A 20,839-nucleotide genomic window follows, 5' to 3' on the forward strand; every position below is an offset into this window, starting at 1 on the left:
ATTTTGATCTCCTTTCCCCCTGTACCTTCAGAATGTTGACTTTGGTCTGATAGTTCCGCAGCTTGAAGATTACCATGCGAGAATATTTAGCGTTATTCTGTTTCACCGGCAATCCTATGGCATCGTTCCAGATCTTTTGGTGAAATATCCAAACGTCAACTTCCTCTGATATCAACTTGAGCACGTAGCTCGAAAGGTCCCCTTTGTCCTCGTRTTCCGGTAAGGACAATGTTGTCATGTTGATTTTGTGTCATTCTGGGTTTTTTTGTTTCCAGATGGATAATTTTGTTTTTTCTTGTTTATGCACACTCCTTGTATGTCTGTCTTTTAGAGGAAATCTACTTTTTTAACAACAGAAGTTAGTTTGTTTTGGTGAGAATCGAGAGCATTTTTAGCTATTTTCTTCTCCTGGATATCCTTTAGCTGTTCATAWCTCTGGTTTGCATCTCCAAGTTACTCCTGGTCTTTTCCTCTGCGGGAAGCCATGGCTTGTTGGAGTTGTGCCACTGTGCCACTTTATCAACAGATCGAGCGGTCAGTTATGTACAACATCGAACCACTCTCTCCCAGTTGCTAGGGGATATATCGATCTATTGATCTTAGAGGCTAGAATTTGAACTTTGTTGTCTGGCTTTTACATATATAACCACAGTTTTAGTTGATACAAAAAAAGAGCTACTCACTCCCGATGCGTCCTATCAGTACACGCATGCACCTTTCTTATATAATGATATTTGATATCACTATCTCATGTAGCCGACTGCCACAGCAGTGGAGATGGGTTAACAAGGCATAGGTGCTCAACAGGTTTGAGTATGTTCCCTATGGATTTATGACGGGGGTTGGTTAGGGGGGGGGGGGCTTGAGAGACAATAGATATTGTGTCACCTTGCATTGCAGAATAGAATATCCCCAAAACATTGTGATAAATAAACATAGGCGATATAGTGTTTTGGGCTAATGTGAAAACATAAACCCACCAATGATCCTGTTCATAGAGGTTTATGACAAGTGATCATTCAATAAAGTAATGTTTAACTATTTACTCATTAGATAACTGTCAATTTGGCCCACCTGGAACAGGGGTGTGTCGCCAAATTTGTTTTTGGGAATACGAATCAGGACACCAGAGTTTATGTGGGCAGCAAAATCCCTGAGGCCGCAAAAGCAAACTAATGGCTCCTCATCATCATTACGTTCCTCCATTTCATTTTTTTTCTTCTTGTAATTCCCCCCTGCCTTTTTCTCCCCAATTTCGTGATTACGATCTTGTCTCATTGCTGCAACTCCCCAATGGGCTCGGGAGAGGCAAAGGTTGAGTCATGTGTCCTCCGAAACATGACCCGCCAAGCCGCACTTCTTACCACCCGCTCACTTAATTAACCCGGAAGCCAGCTGCACCAATGTGTGTTCAACTGACGACGGACGGAAGTACTGATGCCCGATGTCAGKCTGCAGGTGCCCGGKCTGCCACAGGAGTRGTGGGTGAACAGGGAGTACAAGAGGGYACTAAGCACGCACCCCTTGAGGGGCCCCAGTGTTGAGGATCAGCATGGCAGATGTGTTGTTGCCTATCCTTACCACCTGGGGGGCGGCCCATGAGGAAGTCCAGAATCCAGTTGCAGAGGGAGGTGTTTAATCCCAGGGTCCTTAGCTTAGTGATGAGCTTTGTGGGCATATGGTGTTTGAATACCCGAACTTATCATTATAACAGTATTCTCAATAGGTGTACTTTGTCCAGGGAAAGGCAGTGTGGAGTGGATTGAGATGGCGTCATCTTGTGATCTGTTTGGGCGGTATGCAATTGGAGTGAGATCTAAGTTTCGTGATGATGGGTATGGTTGATGTAGCATGACCAGCCTTTCAAAGCACTTCATGGCTATCGACGTGAGTGCTATGGGGAGTAATCATTTAGGCAGGTACCTTTGCTTTTGGCCACAGGGACTATGGTGGTCTGCTTGAACTGTAGGTATTACCAAACTCGGCAGGAGAGGTTGAAAAGTCAGTGAAGACACTTGCCAGTTGGTCCATGCACGCTTTGAGTACATTCCTGGTAATCCGCTGACCCTGCGCTTTGTGAATGTTAACCTATTAAGGTCTTGCTCACATCGCATATGGAGAGCGTATCACACAGCGGTCTGGGAACAGCTGTGCTCTTCGTGCATGCGTTCAGTGTTGCTGCCTCAAAGCGAGATAAAAAGGCATTCAGCTCGTCTGGTAGGCTCATGTCATGGGCACTAACGCTGGTTTTTCCTTGTAGTCCTAATAGTTTGCAAACCTGCCAACATACGACGAGTGTCAGAGCAGTGTAGTAAAGATACAATCTTTGTCCTGATTGACACTTTGCCTGTTTGATGGTTCGTCTGAGGGCATAGCGAGATTTCTTATAAGCATCCGGATTAGTGTCCTGCTCCTTGAAAGCGGCAGCTTCAACCTTTAGTTCGGTGCGGATGTTGCCTGTAATCCATGGCTTCTGGTTGGGATATGTACGTACAGTCACTGTGGGGACGACATCGTCACTAGTGATACAGGATTACCAGTATTACCAGTATTACCAGTGTTACTAGTGTTACCAGTATTATCAGTTTTACCAGTATTACCAGTGTTAGCAGTGTTACTAGTGTTACCAGTATTATCAGTTTTACCAGTGTTACCAGTGTTACCAGTATTACCAGTGTTACCAGTGTTACTAGTGTTACCAGTATTATCAGTTTTACCAGTGTTTACAGTATTACCAGTATTACCAGTATTACCAGTATCACCAGTGTTACCAGTGTTACCAGTATTACCAGTGTTACTAGTATTACCAGTGTTACCAGTATTACAGTATCACCAGTGTTACCAGTAGTACAGTATCACCAGTATTACCAGTGTTACCAGTATTACCAGTGTTACCAGTATCACCAGTATCACCAGTGTTACCAGTGTTACCAGTGTTACCAGTATTACCAGTGTTACCAGTATCACCAGTGTTACCAGTGTTACCAGTGTCACCAGTGTCACCAGTGTTACCAGTATTACCAGTATTACCAGTATTACCAATATTACCAGTGTTACCAGTATTACCAGTGTTACAAGTGTTACCAGTATCAACAGTATTACCAGTGTTACCAGTGTTACCAGTATTACCAGTGTTACCAGTATTACCAGTGTTACCAGTGTCATCAGTGTCATCAGTGTTACAGTATCACCAGTGTTACTAGTGTTACCAGTATCACTAGTGTAACCAGTATTACCAGTGTTACCAGTGTTACCAGTTTTACCAGTGTTTCCCAAAGCTTCTTATTCATTCCCCCTGAGCTCAAACCAGTTACACCTGGGCATATTGGAACCTCAAGGGGGCTGGGGGAGGTGGTTGTTTTCTCCCGGTTGCTGCGACAACGTGGTCCTGATGCGGTCTCTCGGCAACGGATGAAAATAAGCGTCCAACCCTCTGTGGGAGGAGGAGTGGTCTCCTGATTGGGACGCTGTGATTGGGTGAAAGCCTCCTAGTTCCTTTTCGTACAGGGAGTAGAGACAGACACAGTGAAGTACTGTGACACACTTGTTCATCACAAACACTTTGGGGAATAGGAGAGTACAAACCCCTAAAAACAAGTCATTTGACTTGATGACGAGGGTAGGTCATGCAGTCTGGATGCAGAAGAAGTCATGGTCTCTGATAATAATAGAGCATTGGAATTCCACTTACAACAAACTTGTCAACATACGTTTTAACATTCTGCTTTAAAACAAAAAAACATGTTGTTATATGGGTTCCTCCTTGCCCTTTTGTGAACAGAGAGGAGAGCTGTGTGAAGAGAAGTGAGAGGAGGAGAGAGAGAGCGAGAAGAGGAGAAGTAGAGAGAGAGAGAGAGAAGGAGAGAGAGGAGAGAGAGGAGAGAGAGAGGAGAGAGAGAGAGAGTGAGAAGAAGAGAGAGAGAGAGAGAGAGCAGAGAGAGAGAGAGAGAGAGAGAGAGAGAGAGAGAGAGAGAGAGAGAGAGAGAGAGGGAGAGAGAGAGAGAGAGAGAGAGAGAGAGAGAGAGGAGAGAGAGAGAGAGAGAGGAGAGTAGGAAGAGAGGAGGAGGAGAGTAGAGAGAGAGAGAGAGGGAGAGAGAGAGAGAGAGAGAGAGAGCTCAGTCACTTGGCACATGACAGGACGGGTAAGTAGAGAGAAGCTGGGCTAAGCCACTCACTCTGGAGCTATTAGGCCCATTTCAGAGAGAGACGAAATCATGTACATAAAACTTCATTTTAGTCACGGCTACAGCCACAGCACGCACACAGACAGCCATGTTAGAACTCGACTTCCTCTCTGATCTGTCGCTGTTACAAACCTAGTCAAATGGTGTTGTGGTACTTCTATATATAAAAAGAAAAATGCAGACAATCTTAGGAGTGTCACAGCTGACAATTTAAAAAATAATAATTACAGTTAAGTTTAGTAAAGAGAGGGAAGTATATCTGATTCAAGGAAACACCGTATATTTTATTGCAATAATAATAAAGAATTCTGTGAAATCTGAAAACGCTTAATCCATTAAGAGTGTTTTCGCTGTGGTCCATCTGTTGGTGTCGGTGTTGGCTGTTGCTAGCTTTCAGAAGAGAAGGGACTRTTCTATGATCAATTTAAAATACACTTTCTTTCATTGCAGTCTCAGAAGCTGATATAAATGCAATTATTTTTGTCACTGAGCCCAATATCTGTAAACTCTCTCAACACTTCACATCCAGAAACAAAAAACAAAAACACCAAGGTTAGCTAAAATGGCTGAGCTTGATAAAAAAAAAAAGCAGAGTAGAGAAAATGGTGCTTTTATACAGTCCAGAGCTAAAACCTGAGAGAGAGAGATAGAGAGATGGGGAGAGAGAAAGAGAGAGAGATGGAGGGATTTACTTAGTCATGGTGGGCAAACAGTGCCCAGATGGTCTGGCAAGGCACTATCTAATTACTTGTAGCATGGTTTCCCCAGCTGTGTCAGCAAGTCAGACACTGTTGCTGTCTTCTGGAAGAGTACTGCCACCATCTGGACACAGAGTTTTAATACAGGCAATAATACARACTTGTGGTCAATAGGCTGAAATGACTTGGGGCAGATTTTTTATTTKTTTTATTTAACTAGGCAAGTCAGTTAWGAACAAATTCTTATTTACAACGACGGCCAAACCTTGACGACACTGGGCCAATTGTGCACCACCCTATGGGACTCCCAATCACAGCCGGYTGTGATACGACCTGGATTCAAACCAGGGACTGTAGTGACGCCTCTTGCACTGCGARGCAGTGRCTTAGYCCGCTGCACCACTCGGGAGTGATCCTAAAGACAGTTATCTGATGGTTGAGCTGGGTTTACATTTATGCAAAGCAATTATTTTATGTATTTTATGTAATAGATAAATGCTCTGAAAATCTGTATTTAGTTGCTGTTCTATMCAGATGTTTGTCAATATAGTGCTAGAACTTTTCAGCCTTCCAAAKACCTATTGTGACACAAAAGTTATTTTTGGGGGGTTTGTGACATCACTTTGTGATGACGCTGCAACTCTGAGTGAATAGACACTACGGCCACTGCAAACCCCCTTTTTGTGGCCACTAGGTGCAACTCTCAGGTGTGGTTTGCTCTGAGAAATTWACAGAGGCAGACCATGGCATCTCCTGATATCCAACGTTGACATACTGAATGTGAAACTAGCTCCATCGTTTGACTTTTACTCCAACTTTCTATAGAGTGGTAAATTATGGTGAGGGAGTGAGTCTGGACGGGAATCAACATTAGAAGTGAGATGTGAAAATGGTTCACAAGTGCCTGCTTCTCTCCTTGTTCATCTTCTTCTTGGCATTTCAAAGCAATATCCTCATGGACTGGAATAATGAAAAAGTTGCCTTGGAGTTTCTTAGCATGTTCTGTAACGTCAGTTCACTGAKGATAGAACTCAGAACAGACATAAGTGAAGACTTGATTCATGACAAATGGATGGAGTCCATCTGGAACATTCTCAGAATACACAAAGTTGAAGCACTGAGGACAGATGAWGAAAGTATAGTCTATTACATTATGATGTGTATCAAGGTGGCCTTGTTGTCTAGAAGTCCTGCCATCCCAGACCATCCAGATATCCGACACAGAACAACCTCCTGGACAAACACCAACCAGTCCAGAGGCTTTTTTCTGTCTRCTATGGGATCACGTGGACTCTTCGTCTTGTTGGTCATCATCATTCCAGCTTGCATTTGGAAGGTAAAATTGAGCATAATACAATTGGTATAATTTGCTTTAACTTCTATTTTTCTTGATTTGAATTGATGAGATCCTTTGTGTTAAAGTCCTTCAAAGCTTATTCATTATCAGGCCATTKTCTTGTTTCTCTTATAAGATCTACCCGAGGTGGAGGAGTACAGAAACAGACCCAGAAGCAYGACATCAGGGCAAAGAGACTCCACCTACACCTCCACCTGAACAACTGGTCGTATCCCAGTCTGACCTGGAAGGGATGCTGGCGATGCTGCAGAGCATTCAAGGTCACCTCGATCGCCTGGAGAAAAGGTGTCGGAGTATCAGGAGGCCACGGACGAGAGAGAAGAAGAGGAGGGTGATCCGGCTCATGAGTCAAACTGAGTCCAACTCCTCTTCGCCCTCTTCGTGAACATCACATGGGAAAGACACACTGCAAGATCAAGTGGTAGCAGGCAGTGTTGTGGCGAGGGGAAAAGGCCTGCACAGAATGTGGATTAAAACATCTGACTCTATAACTTATTTATATTTTAATGGCAATAGATGACAGTTCAAAGTAAATAGCTGATAATGTACTAGGGATATGAGAGAACTCAGTTACCCATAAACATACAATGAGGAAGTAGAGTTCTTGGTTTTGGATTTCTCCCCGAACAAGATTTGCGCCTCATTTTGGAACTTTGAGGGTTTATGACATATCCCCCTCTAGTAATTTAATAGGATCTCTATGCCCATAAACCACAATCATGACTAGAATGGATCCAGCTTTTGTCAAATTAACYTCAATAGTTGCATTTTAGCTAACCCTAACCATTTTCCTAACCTTAGCCTAATTCTCCTAACCTGCKATGTTAATTATCCTAACCTGCTGGGTAAGTTTTCCTAACCTTTGTTAATTATCCTAACCTGCTGGGTAAGTTTTCCTAACCTTTGTTAATTATCCTAACCTGCTGCGTAAGTTCTATCTGCTACAGAAAGTCAAATCTGACGTTTAATTTGACTAAAGCTGGATCTCTTCTAGCCATCACCATAAACCACATTATAAACTGGGTGGTTCGAGCCCTGAATGCTGATTGGCTGACAGCCGTGGTARATCAGACCYTATACCACAGATATGACAAAACATGTATTTTTACTGCACTAATTTAGTTGGTAACCAGTTTATAATAAGCACTAAGGCACTTTGGGGGTTTGTGYTATATGGCCAATATACCAAGTCTAAGGCTCGTTGCYTTGCGTTGTGCTAAGAACTGCCCTTAGCTGTAGTATATTGGCCATTTACCACACCCCCTCCGGCCTATTGCTTAATAAGTAGACACACTGGAAGCTCGTGTAGTTTATTTTGGTTGAGGGAATTGAAAAGCTTCTCGGTAGCTACTGACAAAGAAGAACATCAAGACGAAGCAGCTGCTTTGCAAGTGGGACACATTGTTGACACTACATCCCGAGGGGTTCGTGCTGATTGTACGGAGATTGTGACAGCCGGGTTAAAATGGCATCCCTTGACAGGGCAAGAACAAGATGTAATGTCAGGAGAAGTGCAGTATTATCATAAGGAGATTTATACTTGGAATACAGAGGAGGGAAAAAGAGAGGCAGAGGAGGTCTAAGAATCCATTTGTGGTTTCAGGGTGGGTGAAAACAGAGTTGGGTGCTGTGGAATGGGTGAGGTAACCAGAAGTGGTCTTGTGATAATTGTTTGTGTTTCTACTCGTCAGAGGGAATAGGTGTTCCGCGTTAAAAGAATGGGGACAAGAGAGGTGAATTGTTTTGCTTTCAAGGAAAGGGAGCCATTGAGAGGAGTAATTACTGGTAAATGTGAAAGCTGACCAACTGAAAGGGAAGATTCCCGGTGTTTCTGATGCTCGTCATTTGGTGCGACACAGACAGGGTGGCGTGAGCGGTGAAACAGAAGAGTCATTGTCTGTCCTTTTAAGTTTTGATGTTGAGTCTTTGCCCGACAACATGATGTTAGGATATATAAGTTATCCCATATGAGCTTTTGTGCCGAATACATTACGTTGTTACAGGTGTCAAGCTTTTGGGCATGTGGCAGCAGTGTGTAGCAGGGAGATTCCTAGGTGTGAGAAGTGTGCAGAAGGGCATGAGACAAAGGAATGTGTAGCATTGGGGAAAGTAGCAGTATGTGTTAATTGTAGGGGTGCCCATSGGGCTGGGGATCAGAAATGTCCCATGCGAGAMATGCAGGTTGAGGTTCCCAGCGTTAGAGTAGTGCAGAAGTTGTCATATGTTGAGGCAGTGAAGAAAGTAGAGGAAGATGGATCAAGGGGCAGAGATCCTGAGAGGAGTGGTGTGACTAGTAGATCTGTACCAGWACAGAGGMAGGGATCCTGAGAGGAGTGGTGTGAGTAGTAGATCTGTACCAGTACAGAGGGAWAAACCAAKAAGTYATATATGTTTCAGAAAYATTGGATTTTTAGCATMRATAACAATGGTTATCKACTGTACTGCAGAGATGGAACGTAAGTKACAGAAAATWGAGGTGGTGGTGGCAGCTGCAGAGAGGTATTTGGGTGTGCGAGACTTGACYTCAGAAGAGTTACAGGGTGTGTTATGTGGTGGTGTCCCATCCTTTCAGGCCTGAGGTAGGACTAAATAGATTTAAATAGTGGAGTAGGGTGGTGGGTTTTTAGTGAGTGTAGGGTTAGATGGTAGGGTATTWTTWWTTTTTTTCAAGCAATGTATAWGGGTGTTATACTCCAGTCTAGTAGGTGGCTAATGRAACATTTATTGGATGCCAACCGCCGTTAGACCTCCTCGACGAAGAAGAACGTGTAGCAAAGATTTTTTATAACTAATCCAAGATCACTGCTTGTCGTTTCCGATAGAAACAAATGAGTCATAATGGGCAGAACAAGCAAGGAGGTGGGCAGGGTCTAACGCAAGCTATCAAGATCCTCTTGGCACGTTCTAGAAAATATTTGCATGTTTCAGTTAGTCAACGCCTACTCTGTGAAGTGCATGTGTGCACTACCTAAATTCACCTTTGCACTCCTAAACAATGCGATGTTTTAAAACTTTGGCAAAGTCTACAAAACTTAGTCCACTCTGTTCATAAAATATTCTAGTTTTAAATACATAAAACTGTATTGAGATCAAATTATTCATCGATGAGAAAACGTGCATAATGTCGGTCACAATCCATCTCGTTCAATCTTCTCCCACTSCCAGCCATATTTGCTTGTGATTGGAAACGCCAAGCGGATGCTTCACATTTATACATCCGSMGAAATATCYGTGTRATTATTCTATCTGTGCATGGTGTTTCTTCTCGGATGTGACGTGTGAGGGTTGACTGTCAACATGTAAGATGGCGGCCCACCACAGACAGAATGCCGCTGGGCGAAGGAAAGTACAGGTCAATTGATATTTCTGTAATACAACTCTGTATACATGAAAATGCACACTATTCAAAATAGTGTGACAATGTGCACCACTAATCTTGGAAAGACGATGCAAATTGCAATCCAAGAATGCGTATCTCGTTACTGTTGACTCATCTCAAGCTAGCTAACGTACATGCTAGTTAGCTAGCATGCTACACACACGATTTGAAGCGATTTGCTCGAACAAAGTAACTTAATGAACCTGTTGTGCGACAATTGTATTTAATCATTGTTGCATTTCTTAGGGTATGTGTAAATTGTCATTGAATTGATAATTGCGATTCTAACATGTTAGCTGGCTCCCAAGTGGCGCAGTGGTCTAAGGCACTGCATCTCAGCTAGAGGCGTCACTACAGACAACCTGGTTCGAATCCAGACTGTATCACAACCGGCCGTGATTGGGAGTCCCATAGGGCGGCGCACAATTGGCCCAGCGTCGTCTGAGTTTGGCCGGTGTAGGCCGTGATTGTAAATACAAATTTGTTCTTAACTGACTAACCCTAACCCTAGCTAAATAAAGATTTTAAAAAGTTGTGCCAGCTAGCTAACGTTAGCTAGGATCTTGAAACGTTAGCCTGTAGCTTACAAGCTAGCTAGCTAAAGATGCGGACTGATCCTCGATGAACTAGCTAGATAAGTTGATGTAATGCATAAGTGAATGTAATGTAGTCATGGAGCCTCAGCCAACTTATATAGATMTTTCTATTGTGTTGTTGGCTGTACGTTTGTTTATGTGTAACTGTGTTGTTGTTTGTGTCGCACTGCTTTGCTTTATCTTGGCCAGGTCGCAGTTATAAATGAGAAACTTGTTCTCAACTGGCRTACCTGGTTAAATAAAGGTAAAATAAAAACTTTGGGCCAAAGCGTTAGTCACGCATGCGCCAATGCTATAGCAGGGGTCTGTTCAGGATATTATTGACCATCCCCCTCCAACTTTATTTGCAGGTATCTTATGTGATAAGAGACGAGGTGGAAAAGTACAATCGCAATGGGGTGAATGCTCTTCAGCTGGACCCTACACTGAACCGGCTCTTCACGGCCGGAAGAGACTCTATCATCAGGATATGGAGTGTCAACCAGCACAAGGTACTGTATTGTGTCCCGGTCACCCTTTGATAAATACGAATATTAGCATATCCCTATCCTAACCCTTTGTGAGCTGGTTTCCTGTATAATCTCCATTGAATGTGTTTTAAGACCAKGATTAGGCTTAATSTGTGTTTGGGAAACCACCCCTGTCACRACTTATGTTAAGTGAATGTTATTTTACCATTGCAGGACCCTTACATCGCTTCCATGGAGCACCATACAGACTGGGTCAATGACATCGTCCTCTGTTGCAATGGAAAGACATGTGAGTATTGTTATGTTCCCCAGCAAGAAACCAAAKATTGTCACTCAAACAGAAGGGGGAACTAACAGACTAACAACCAAAACAGGTGGGGTTCTAAGTAAGTAGGTAGCCTTGCATGAGCGAGCCAGACTGGCCCATAGGGCAGGAGCCAGACTGGCTCATAGGAGCAGGAGCCAGAACGGCCCATAGGGCAGGAGCCAGACTGGCTCATAGGAGCAGGAGCCAGACTGGCCCATAGGGCAGGAGCCAGACTGGCTCATAGGAGCAGGAGCCAGACTGGCCCATAGGGCAGGAGCCAGACTGGCTCATAGGAGCAGGAGCCTATCTCCTGTTTCTGTAGCGTGAAGTAGCTTAATGTACAAGTACACCCCCTGAACAGGACGCTAGTCTTTCGCAGGGCCTTACCCCCTATCTATCTCCTTAAAGCTGAGTGCCAAACAGAGACACATCACATCAAACTTTATTTGTCACATGTASCGAATACAACAAGTGTAGACTTTACCGTGAAATGCTTAGTTACAAGCCCTTAACCAACAGTGCAGTTCAAGAAGAGTTAAGAAAATATTTACCAAGTAGACTAAAGTAAATAAATAACAATAACGAGGCTATATACAGGTGGTACCGGTACTGAGTCAGTGTGCTGGGGTACAGGCTAGTTGAGGTCATATGTAGGTAGGGGTAAAGTGACTATGCATAGATAATAAACAGAGAGTAGCAGTAGTGTACAAAAGGGAGGGGGGGTCAATGTAAATTGTCCGGTGGCGATTTTATTAATTGTTAAGCAGTCTAATGGCTTGGGGGTAGAAGCTGTTGAGGAGCCTTTTGGTCCTAGACTTGGTCCCATTTTTACAGTCTTTGGTATGCCTCAGCCAGGGATTGAACACAAGGCCACTGACTTGGTCAGGGTTCTAAAAGACACTCATGTTGTCCACTGAAAGTTGTCTAGCAACAACAACTGGGACCTAAGACACCCATCATGAGCCCACTAGAATTGGCCAAAGAGGCTAAAAAAATAAAAAAATACCCCAAACTTAAAGACAGGAAGAAAACCAAAAGGTGGAGCAAAATGAAACCAGTTAAGATCAGATAAAATATAGTTAAAAAAAATGTTTTAATCAAATATGGAGCACCAACTAAAGGTGCTAACTCTTCATATCTCTCAAGAGCACCAGGGCATAGGCCAGCCACTCTTAAATATCACCTGTGCCAGCACAGGTGTAACACATACYGACTAACGAGGTGGAACCAATCGGTGCGCCCCACGTGCTAACGTCCAACCTTAAAATARAAATAGGAAAACCCAAAGCCTGTAACAGTATTGAACACCGCATAGCTTGTAGCAACATCCCAAACGACGACAGTCATTCCATCATTATCKGTAGCCTAATGTAGTAGAAACATTCTGATTTTATAATTCACTTTTTAAAATTCTTTCTTTCCAGTGATATCTGCTTCYTCAGACACGACAGTGAAAGTGTGGAACGCACAGAAAGGATTCTGCATGTCAACGTTACGAACTCACAAGGTGGTGCTTCTTCTTCTTCTACACTCAATATTTGGGCTTTGTGGTTCAGAAATATGTCCATTTACAGAATATTGTCCTGCTGTGGATATTGTGTGTATATTATCTGTGCGTATTTTTAAACAGTATAATAGAGCTTTCCTATTTGAAAGAAGGAAAAAGTGATTTTTTATTTCCCCCTGGCAGGACTATGTGAAGACCAAAAAGTGATTTTGTATTTCCCCCTGGTAGGACTATGTGAAGGCCACAAAGTGATGTTGATGTTGTATTTTCCCCATGGCAGGACTATGTGAAGACCACAAAGTGATGTTGTATTTCCCCCTGGCAGGACTATGTGAAGACCAAAAAGTGATTTTGTATTTCCCCCTGGCAGGACTATGTGAAGACCAAAAAGTGATTTTGTATTTCCCCCTGCCAGGACTATGTGAAGGCCACAAAGTGATGTTGATTTTGTATTTCCCCCTGGCAGGACTATGTGAAGACCACAAAGTGATGTTGATTTTCCCCCTGCCAGGACTGTGTGAAGACCAAAAAGTGATGTTGTATTTCCCCCTGGCAGGACTATGTGAAGGCCACAAAGTGATGTTGTATTTTCCCCTGCCAGGACTATGTGAAGGCATTGGCATATGCTAAAGACAAGGAGCTGGTGGCGTCAGCAGGGTTAGACAGACAGATCTTCCTGTGGGATGTCAACACACTAACAGCACTGACTGCCTCCAACAACACTGTCACCAGTAAATGTCATTTTATTGATTTCTACAATATTTAGAAGATGAGTCCCATTGAGTTTAAAAACACCTCCACAGGCCGGRTTCGTAGACACAGATGAAGCCTAGTCCAGGACTAAATAGCATTCTCAATGAAGATTCGCCATTGAAAGACGTTTTTGGTCCAGGACTAGACTTAATTTGTGTCTGGAGAACAGGTATTTGTTGAGGCAGAAATCAATCTTTCATACCGCAAAGCCTATTATTTTCCGATGCAGTACGTGCCCTTAAAATAATGTTTTTACAAACACAAACCTGTGCGCTGAACGTTGTGTGTGTGTGTGTGTGTGTGTGTGTGTGACAGCGTCGTCCCTCAGTGGGAACAAAGACTCCATCTACAGCTTGGCTATGAACCAGATGGGGACAGTCATCGTATCTGGCTCCACTGAAAAGGTTAGAGGGCAACATTTTAGTCACTTTTAGTCACTTTTCTTTTTTTTTTTGCCAGGTTAAAGTTCATGTTTTATTTAAATTAATACAATTTAATTTTATGTCTACAGTTTTGACGGCAGTTGTTGGCTGCCTTTTTTTAAAGGTCACCTTTTATTTACCAAAAACAAGTTCTATTGCATGTTTGTAGACAGTTGTTGTCTTTTCAATCTGTTGACGTTTCATCAGGTCCTGAGAGTATGGGACCCTAGGACGTGTGCTAAGCTGATGAAACTGAAAGGCCACTCCGACAACGTCAAGTCGCTGTTGCTGAACAGGGACGGCACACAGGTAAGGTATATCTCAAAACAGCACAGATAATACATTTTTAGAAAATGGTTATTAAAAATTAAGTGAAACGTAAGAGGTTCTACCAGAACTTGGTCCTAAAATAAGGAGTTTTTTCTTTTTCCGTCTCAACATTTTTTGCTACATTGTATCTGACCCTCTATTACATGGACCCTTTCTGTTTGGTTGTCCATCAGTCTAACTCTCCTCTCTCTGTGGTTCCCAGTGTCTGTCAGGCAGCTCAGATGGAACCATCAGGTTGTGGTCTCTGGGGCAACAGAGGTGTATCGCTACGTATCGGGTCCACGACGAGGGAGTGTGGGCCCTGCAGGTGAACGACGCCTTCACACACATCTACTCTGGAGGCAGAGACAAGAAGATCTTCTGCACCGATCTGAGGAACCCTGATATCAGAGTACTCATCTGTGAGGAGAAGGCCCCTGTACTGAAGGTAAGGGCATGGGACTGGTTGTTGTTAATAATATATGCCATTTAGCAGATGCTTTAATTCATCCAAAGTGATTTACAGTCGTGCGTACATTTCTACGTACGGGTGGTCCCGGGAATCAAACCCAGTATCCTGGTGTTGCAAGCACCACGCTCTACCAGCTGAGCTACAGAGGGTGGGGTGGAGGTTGGTTGTGTGTGTGGTTGTGTATGTTAACCTGGGTCTGACAGGGGCTATCCCTCTCCTCCTCAGATGGAACTGGACAGGACAGCTGACCCTCCTCCTGTTATCTGGGTCTCCACCACCAAGTCATCTGTTAACAAATGGGTAAACAATAAGTATGCCATGTCTTCGGATGCCCTCAGAGATCATTCTAGGGCATTCTATGTGTCAGGGCTAGTGCCCTCAGAGATCATTCTAGGGCTTTCTATGTGTCAGGGCTAGTGCCCTCAGATATCATTCTAGGGCTTTCTATGTGTCAGGGCTAGTGCCCTCAGAGATCATTCTAGGGCTTTCTATGTGTCAGGGCTAGTGCCCTCCGAGATCATTCTAGGGCTTTCTATGTGTCAGGGTTAGTGTCAATTCAGTTTTTTTTTAATCTTAAAAAAGAAAAGAAAAAGATTTCTTAATTAATTTCTGTTGCAGTGTTTAAAGGGAATCCACAACTTCCGGGCGTCTGGGGATTATGACATCAMCACTCCCATGACCCCACTGTGTACYACGCCTGAACAGGTCATCAAAGGTACGGCTTCGTTAGTGGGTGTGGAGTGATCTACCTAACTGGATGTAGTTTTCCCATGAATCTTAGTGCAAGCGGTTTGATGCCCTCACTTAAATAGATCCTCATTGTTTTTAACTATCTCTTACTGAATGCAGTGGTTGTGAGGAGAGGCAGAAGTGACRGTAGTTTCTAACCATGAACTAGGCTTGGGCGATATATCGTTTATAGTGTATACCAGGGTAATTCGAAATACCGACAGTATGATTTTCAATACCCCAAAAAAGAAGTGTGTGTATGTGTGTGTAAGTTTACATACACCTTAGCCAAATACATTTAAACTCAGTTTTTCACAATTCCTGACATTTAGTTAGGATCACCACGTTATTTTAAGAATGTGAAATGTCAGAATAATCGTAGAGAGATTTTATTTCAGCTTTTATTTCTTTCATCACATTCCCAGTGGGTCAGAAGTTTACATACACTCAATTAGTATTTGGTAGCATTGCCTTTAAATTGTTTAACTTGGGTCAAACGTTTCAGGTAGCCTTCCACAAGCTTCCCACAATAAGTTGGGTGAATTTTGTCCCATTCCTCCTGACAGAGCTGGGGTAACTGAGTCAGGTTTGTAGGCCTCCTTGCTTGCACATGCTTTTTCAGTTCTGGCTACAAATGCCTATAGGACATCAGTCATTTTGAAATTGCTCCCAAGGATGAACCAGACTTGTAGACCTCCACAATTTTTTTTCTGAGGTCTTGGCTGATTTCTTTTGATTTTCCCATGATGTCAAGCAAAGAGGCACTGAGTTTGAAGGTAGGCCTTGAAATACATCCACAGGTACACCTCCAATTGACTCAAATTATGTCAATTAGCCTTATTAGAAGCTTCTAATGCCATGCATAATTTTCTGGAATTTTCCAAACTGTTTAAAGGCACAGTCAACTTAATGTATGTAAACTTCTGACCCACTGGAATTGTGATACAGTGAAATAATCTGTCTGTAAACAATTGTTGGAAAACACTATAGTTTGTTAACAAGAAATTTGTGGAGTGGTTGAAAAATGAGTTTTATTGATCCAACCTAAGTGTATGTAAGCTTCCGACTTCAACTGTGTATACACCACACAACACACGACGCTTGTGGTCAATTAGAAATGTCCTTGTTTTTAAAAGAAAAGCACATTTATTGTCCATTAAAATAACATCAAATTGATCAGAAATACAGTGTAGACATTGTTAATGTTGTAAATTACTATTGTAGCTGGAAACGGCTGATAAAAAAAAAAAGGAATATCTACATAGGCGTACAGAAGCCCATTATCAGCAACCATCACTCCTGTGTTCCAATGGCACGTTGTGTTAGCTAATCCAAGTTTGTAATTTTAAAATTCGAATTGATCAAACCCTTTTACAATTATGTTAGCACAGCTGAAAACTGTTGTTCTGATTTAAAGAATCAATAAAACTGGCCTTCTTTAGACTTGTTGAGTATCTGGAGCATCAGCATTTGTGGGTTCGATTACAGGCTCAAAATGGCCAGAAACAAAAAAACTTTCTTCTGAAACTTGTCAGTCTATTCTTGTTCTAAGAATTGAAGGCTATTCCATGTGAGAAATTGCCAAGAAATAGAAAATCTGGTACAATGCTGTATACTACTTCCTTCACAGAACAGCACAAACTGGCTCTAACCAGAATAGAACGAGTGGGAGGCCCCGGTGCACAACTGAGCAAGAGGACAAGTACATTAAGAGTGTCTAGTTTGAGAAACAGATGCCTCTCAAGTCCTTAACTGGCAGCTTCATTAAATAGTACCCACAAAACACCAGTRTCAACATCAACTGTGAAGAGGCGACTCCGGGATGCCGGCCTTCTAGGCAGAGTTTCAAAGAAAAAGCCATATCTCAGACTGGCCATTAAAAATAAAAGCTTAAGATGGGCAAAAGAACACAGACACTGGACAGAGAAACTCTGCCTAGAAGGCCAGCATCTCGGAGTCGCCTCTTCACTGTTAACGTTGAGACTGGTGTCCAAAAAGTACAATCTTTATAGTTTTGCGGGTATTATTTAATGAAGCTGSCAGTTGAGGACTTGTGAGTTGTCTGTTTCTCAAACTAGACACTCTTAATGTACTTGTCCTCTTGRTCAGTTGTATTACAAAACATTTATTTTTACTGCTCTAATTACGTTGGTAACCAGTTTATAARAGCAATAAGGCGCCTTGGGGATTTGATGTATGGACAATATACCACGGCTAAGGGCTGTGTCCAGGCACTCCGCGTTGCGTCATACATAAAYACAGCCCTTGGCCGCGGTATATTGGCCATATAACACCCCTCTTCGTGGTTTTATTGCTTAAATATATCACACACACACAGTGCAGTGACTCCTTGACACTTTACAAAAATAATTTACGGTAAAGCCTTATTCTAAAATGTATTAAATTATTATTTTTCCTTCATCAATCTAAAGGCGATACCCCATAATGACAAAGCAAAATGTATTATATTTGCCCAAAAAATTGGGCAAATATATTAAAAATAAACAAACACCTTATTTACGTAAGTATTCAGACCCTTTGCTATGAGACTAGAAATTGAGCTCAGGTCCAACCTGTTTCCATTGATCATCCTTGAGATGTTTCTAGAACTTATTTGGAGTCCATCTGTGGTAAATTCAATTGATTGGACATTATTTGGAAAGGCACACACCTGTCTATATAAAGGTCCCACAGTTGACAGTGCATGTCAGAGCAAAAACCAAGCCATGACGTCAAAGGAATTGTCCGTAGGGCTCAGAGACAGGATTGTGTCGAGGCACAGATCCATCTGGGGAAGGGTACCAAAACATTTCTGCAGCATTGAGGGCCCCAAGAACACAGTAGCCTCCATCATTCTTAAATGAAAGAAGTTTGGAACCACCAAGACTCTTCCTAGAGCTGGCCGTGTTGTAGAGCATGAACCTACAGGAACGGGTCACGCCTTGATGTTAGTTGAGAACGACAGGGTGTTGTCCAGGATCACGCCAAGGTTCTTAGCACTCTGGGAGGAGGACACAATGGAGTTGTCAACCGTGATGGCGAGATCATGGAACGGGCAGTCCTTCCCCGGGAGGAAGAGCAGCTCCGTCTTGCCGAGGTTCAGCTTGAGGTGGTGATCCGTCATCCACACTGATATGTCTGCCAGACATGCAGAGATGCGATTCACCACCTGGTTATCAGAGGGGGGAAAGGAGAAGATTAATTGTGTGTCATCTGCATAGCAATGATAGGAGAGACCATGTGAGGATATGACAGAGCCAAGTGACTTGGTGTATAGCGAGAATAGGAGAGGGCCTAGAACAGAGCCCTGGGGACACCAGTGGTGAGAGCACGTGGTGCGGAGACAGATTCTCGCCACGCCACCTGGTAGGAGTGACCTGTCAGGTAGGACGCAATCCAAGCGTGGGCCGCGCCGGAGATGCCAGCTCGGAGAGGGTGGAGAGGAGGATCTGATGGTTCACAGTATCAAAGGCAGCCGATAGGTCGAAGGATGAGAGAGAGTTAGCTTTAGCAGTGCGGAGCGCCTCCGTGACACAGAGAAGAGCAGTCTCAGTTGAATGACTAGTCTTGAAACCTGACTGATTTGGATCAAGAAGGTCATTCTGAGAGAGATAGCAGGAGAGCTGGCCAAGGACGGCACGTTCAAGAGTTTTGGAGAGAAAAGAAGAAGGGATACTGGTCTGTAGTTGTTGACATCGGAGGGATCGAGTGTAGGTTTTTTCAGAAGGGGTGCAACTCTCGCTCTCTTGAAGACGGAAGGGACGTAGCCAGCGGTCAAGGATGAGTTGATGAGCGAGGTGAGGTAAGGGAGAAGGTCTCCGGAAATGGTCTGGAGAAGAGAGGAGGGGATAGGGTCAAGCGGGCAGGTTGTTGGGCGGCCGGCCGTCACAAGACGCGAGATTTCATCTGGAGAGAGAGGGGAGAAAGAGGTCAAAGCACAGGGTAGGGCAGTGTGAGCAGAACCAGCTGTGTCGTTTGACTTCAAACGAGGATCGGATGTCGTCGACCTTCTTTTCAAAATGGTTGACGAAGTCATCAGCAGAGAGGGAGGAGGGGGAGGGAGGGGGAGGAGGATTCAGGAGGAGGAGGAAGGTGGCAAAGAGCTTCCAGGGTTAGAGGCAGATGCTTGGAATTTAGAGTGGTAGAAATTGGCTTTAGCAGCAGAGACAGAAGAGGAGAATGTAGAGAGGAGGGAGTGAAAGGATGCAAGGTCCGCAGGGAGGCGAGTTTTCCTCCATTTCCGCTCGGCTGCCCGGAGCCCTGTTCTGTGAGCTCGCAATGAGTCGTCGAGCCACGGAGCAGGAGGGAGGACCGAGCCGGCCTGGAGGATAGGGGACATAGAGAGTCAAAGGATGCAGAAAGGGGGAGGGAGGGTTGAGGAGGCAGAATCAGGAGATAGGTTGGAGAAAGGTTTGAGCAGAGGGAAGAGATGATGGATGGAGAAGGAGAGAGTAGCGGGGGAGAGAGAGCGAAGGTTGGGACGGCGCGATACCATCCGAGTAGGGGCAGTGTGGGAAGTGTTGGATGAGAGCGAGAGGGAAAAGGATACAAGGTAGTGGTCGGAGACTTGGGGGGAGTTGCATGAGATTAGTGGAAGAACAGCATCTAGTAAAGATGAGGTCAAGCGTATTGCCTGCCTTGTGAGTAGGGGGGAAGGTGAGAGGGTGAGGTAAAAGAGGAGAGGAGTGGAAAGAAGGAGGCAGAGAGGAATGAGTCAAAGGTAGACGTGGGGAGGTTAAAGTCACCCAGACTGTGGAGAGTGAGCCATCCTCAGGAAAGGAACTTATCAGGGCGTCAAGCTCATTGATGAACTCTCCAAGGGAACCTGGAGGGCGATAAATGATAAGGATGTTAAGCTTGAAAGGGCTGGTAACTGTGACAGCATGGAATTCAAAGGAGGCGATAGACAGATGGGTCAGGGGAGAAAGAAGAGATGTCCACTTGGGAGATGAGGGATGGTGTTCTTGGGTTGTACTCATCCTTCTTCCTCCAAACACGGCGAGTGGAGTTTAGACCAAAAAGCTCTATTTTTGTCCCATCAGACCACATGACCTTCTCATTCCTCCTCTGGATCATCCAGTTGGTCATTGGCAAACTTCAGACGGGCCTGGACATGCGCTGGCTTGAGCAGGGGGACCTTGCGTGCGCTGCAGGATTTTAATCCATGACGGCGTAGTGTGTTACTAATGGTTTTCTTTGAGACTGTAGTCCCAGCTCTCTTCAGGTCATTGACCAGGTCCTGCCGTGTAGTTCTGGGCTGATCCCTCACCTTCCTCATGATCATTGATGCCCCACGAGCTGAGATCTTGCATGGAGCCCCAGACCGAGGGTGATTGACCGTCATCTTGAACTTCTTCCATTTTCTAATAATTGCTCCACAGTTTGTGCCTTCTCACCAAGCTGCTTGCCTATTGTCCTGTAGCCCATCCCAGCCTTGTGCAGGTCTACAATTTTATCCCTGATGTCCTACACAGCTCTCTGGTCTTTGGCCATTGTGGAGTGTTTGGAGTCTGTTTGATTGAGTGTGTGGACAGTGTCTTTTATACAGGTACGAGTTAAACGGGTGCAGTTAATACAGGTAATGAGTGGAGAACAGGAGGGCTTCTTAAAAGAAAAACTAACAGGTCTGTGAGAGCCGGAATTCTTCTGGTTGTTA

General features: G+C 44.0%; 1 protein-coding gene across 4 annotated transcripts in view; it reads left to right on the top strand.

Annotated features, from left to right (window-relative positions):
- Positions 1-9,502: 9,502 nt before the first annotated feature.
- Positions 9,503-20,839, top strand: part of LOC112073458 (WD repeat-containing protein 48) — a 22,923-nt gene continuing 11,586 nt past the window's right edge. For 3 of the 4 annotated variants that reach the window (XR_011476556.1, XM_024140749.2, XM_024140750.2), the window contains exons 1-10: positions 9,503-9,591; positions 10,565-10,705; positions 10,898-10,973; positions 12,416-12,498; positions 13,100-13,229; positions 13,567-13,655; positions 13,881-13,982; positions 14,206-14,430; positions 14,680-14,754; positions 15,073-15,169. Coding sequence is in view for 3 of the 4 variants with exons in the window: in XM_024140749.2 (XP_023996517.1) it covers positions 9,544-9,591; positions 10,565-10,705; positions 10,898-10,973; positions 12,416-12,498; positions 13,100-13,229; positions 13,567-13,655; positions 13,881-13,982; positions 14,206-14,430; positions 14,680-14,754; positions 15,073-15,169 (1,066 nt within the window). In the remaining variant the exon portion in view is untranslated. The other variant, XM_070440153.1, reaches the window with a different exon arrangement.

This window comes from Salvelinus sp. IW2-2015, unplaced genomic scaffold, assembly GCF_002910315.2.
Source record: "Salvelinus sp. IW2-2015 unplaced genomic scaffold, ASM291031v2 Un_scaffold2268, whole genome shotgun sequence".
Lineage (NCBI taxonomy): Eukaryota > Metazoa > Chordata > Actinopteri > Salmoniformes > Salmonidae > Salvelinus > Salvelinus sp. IW2-2015.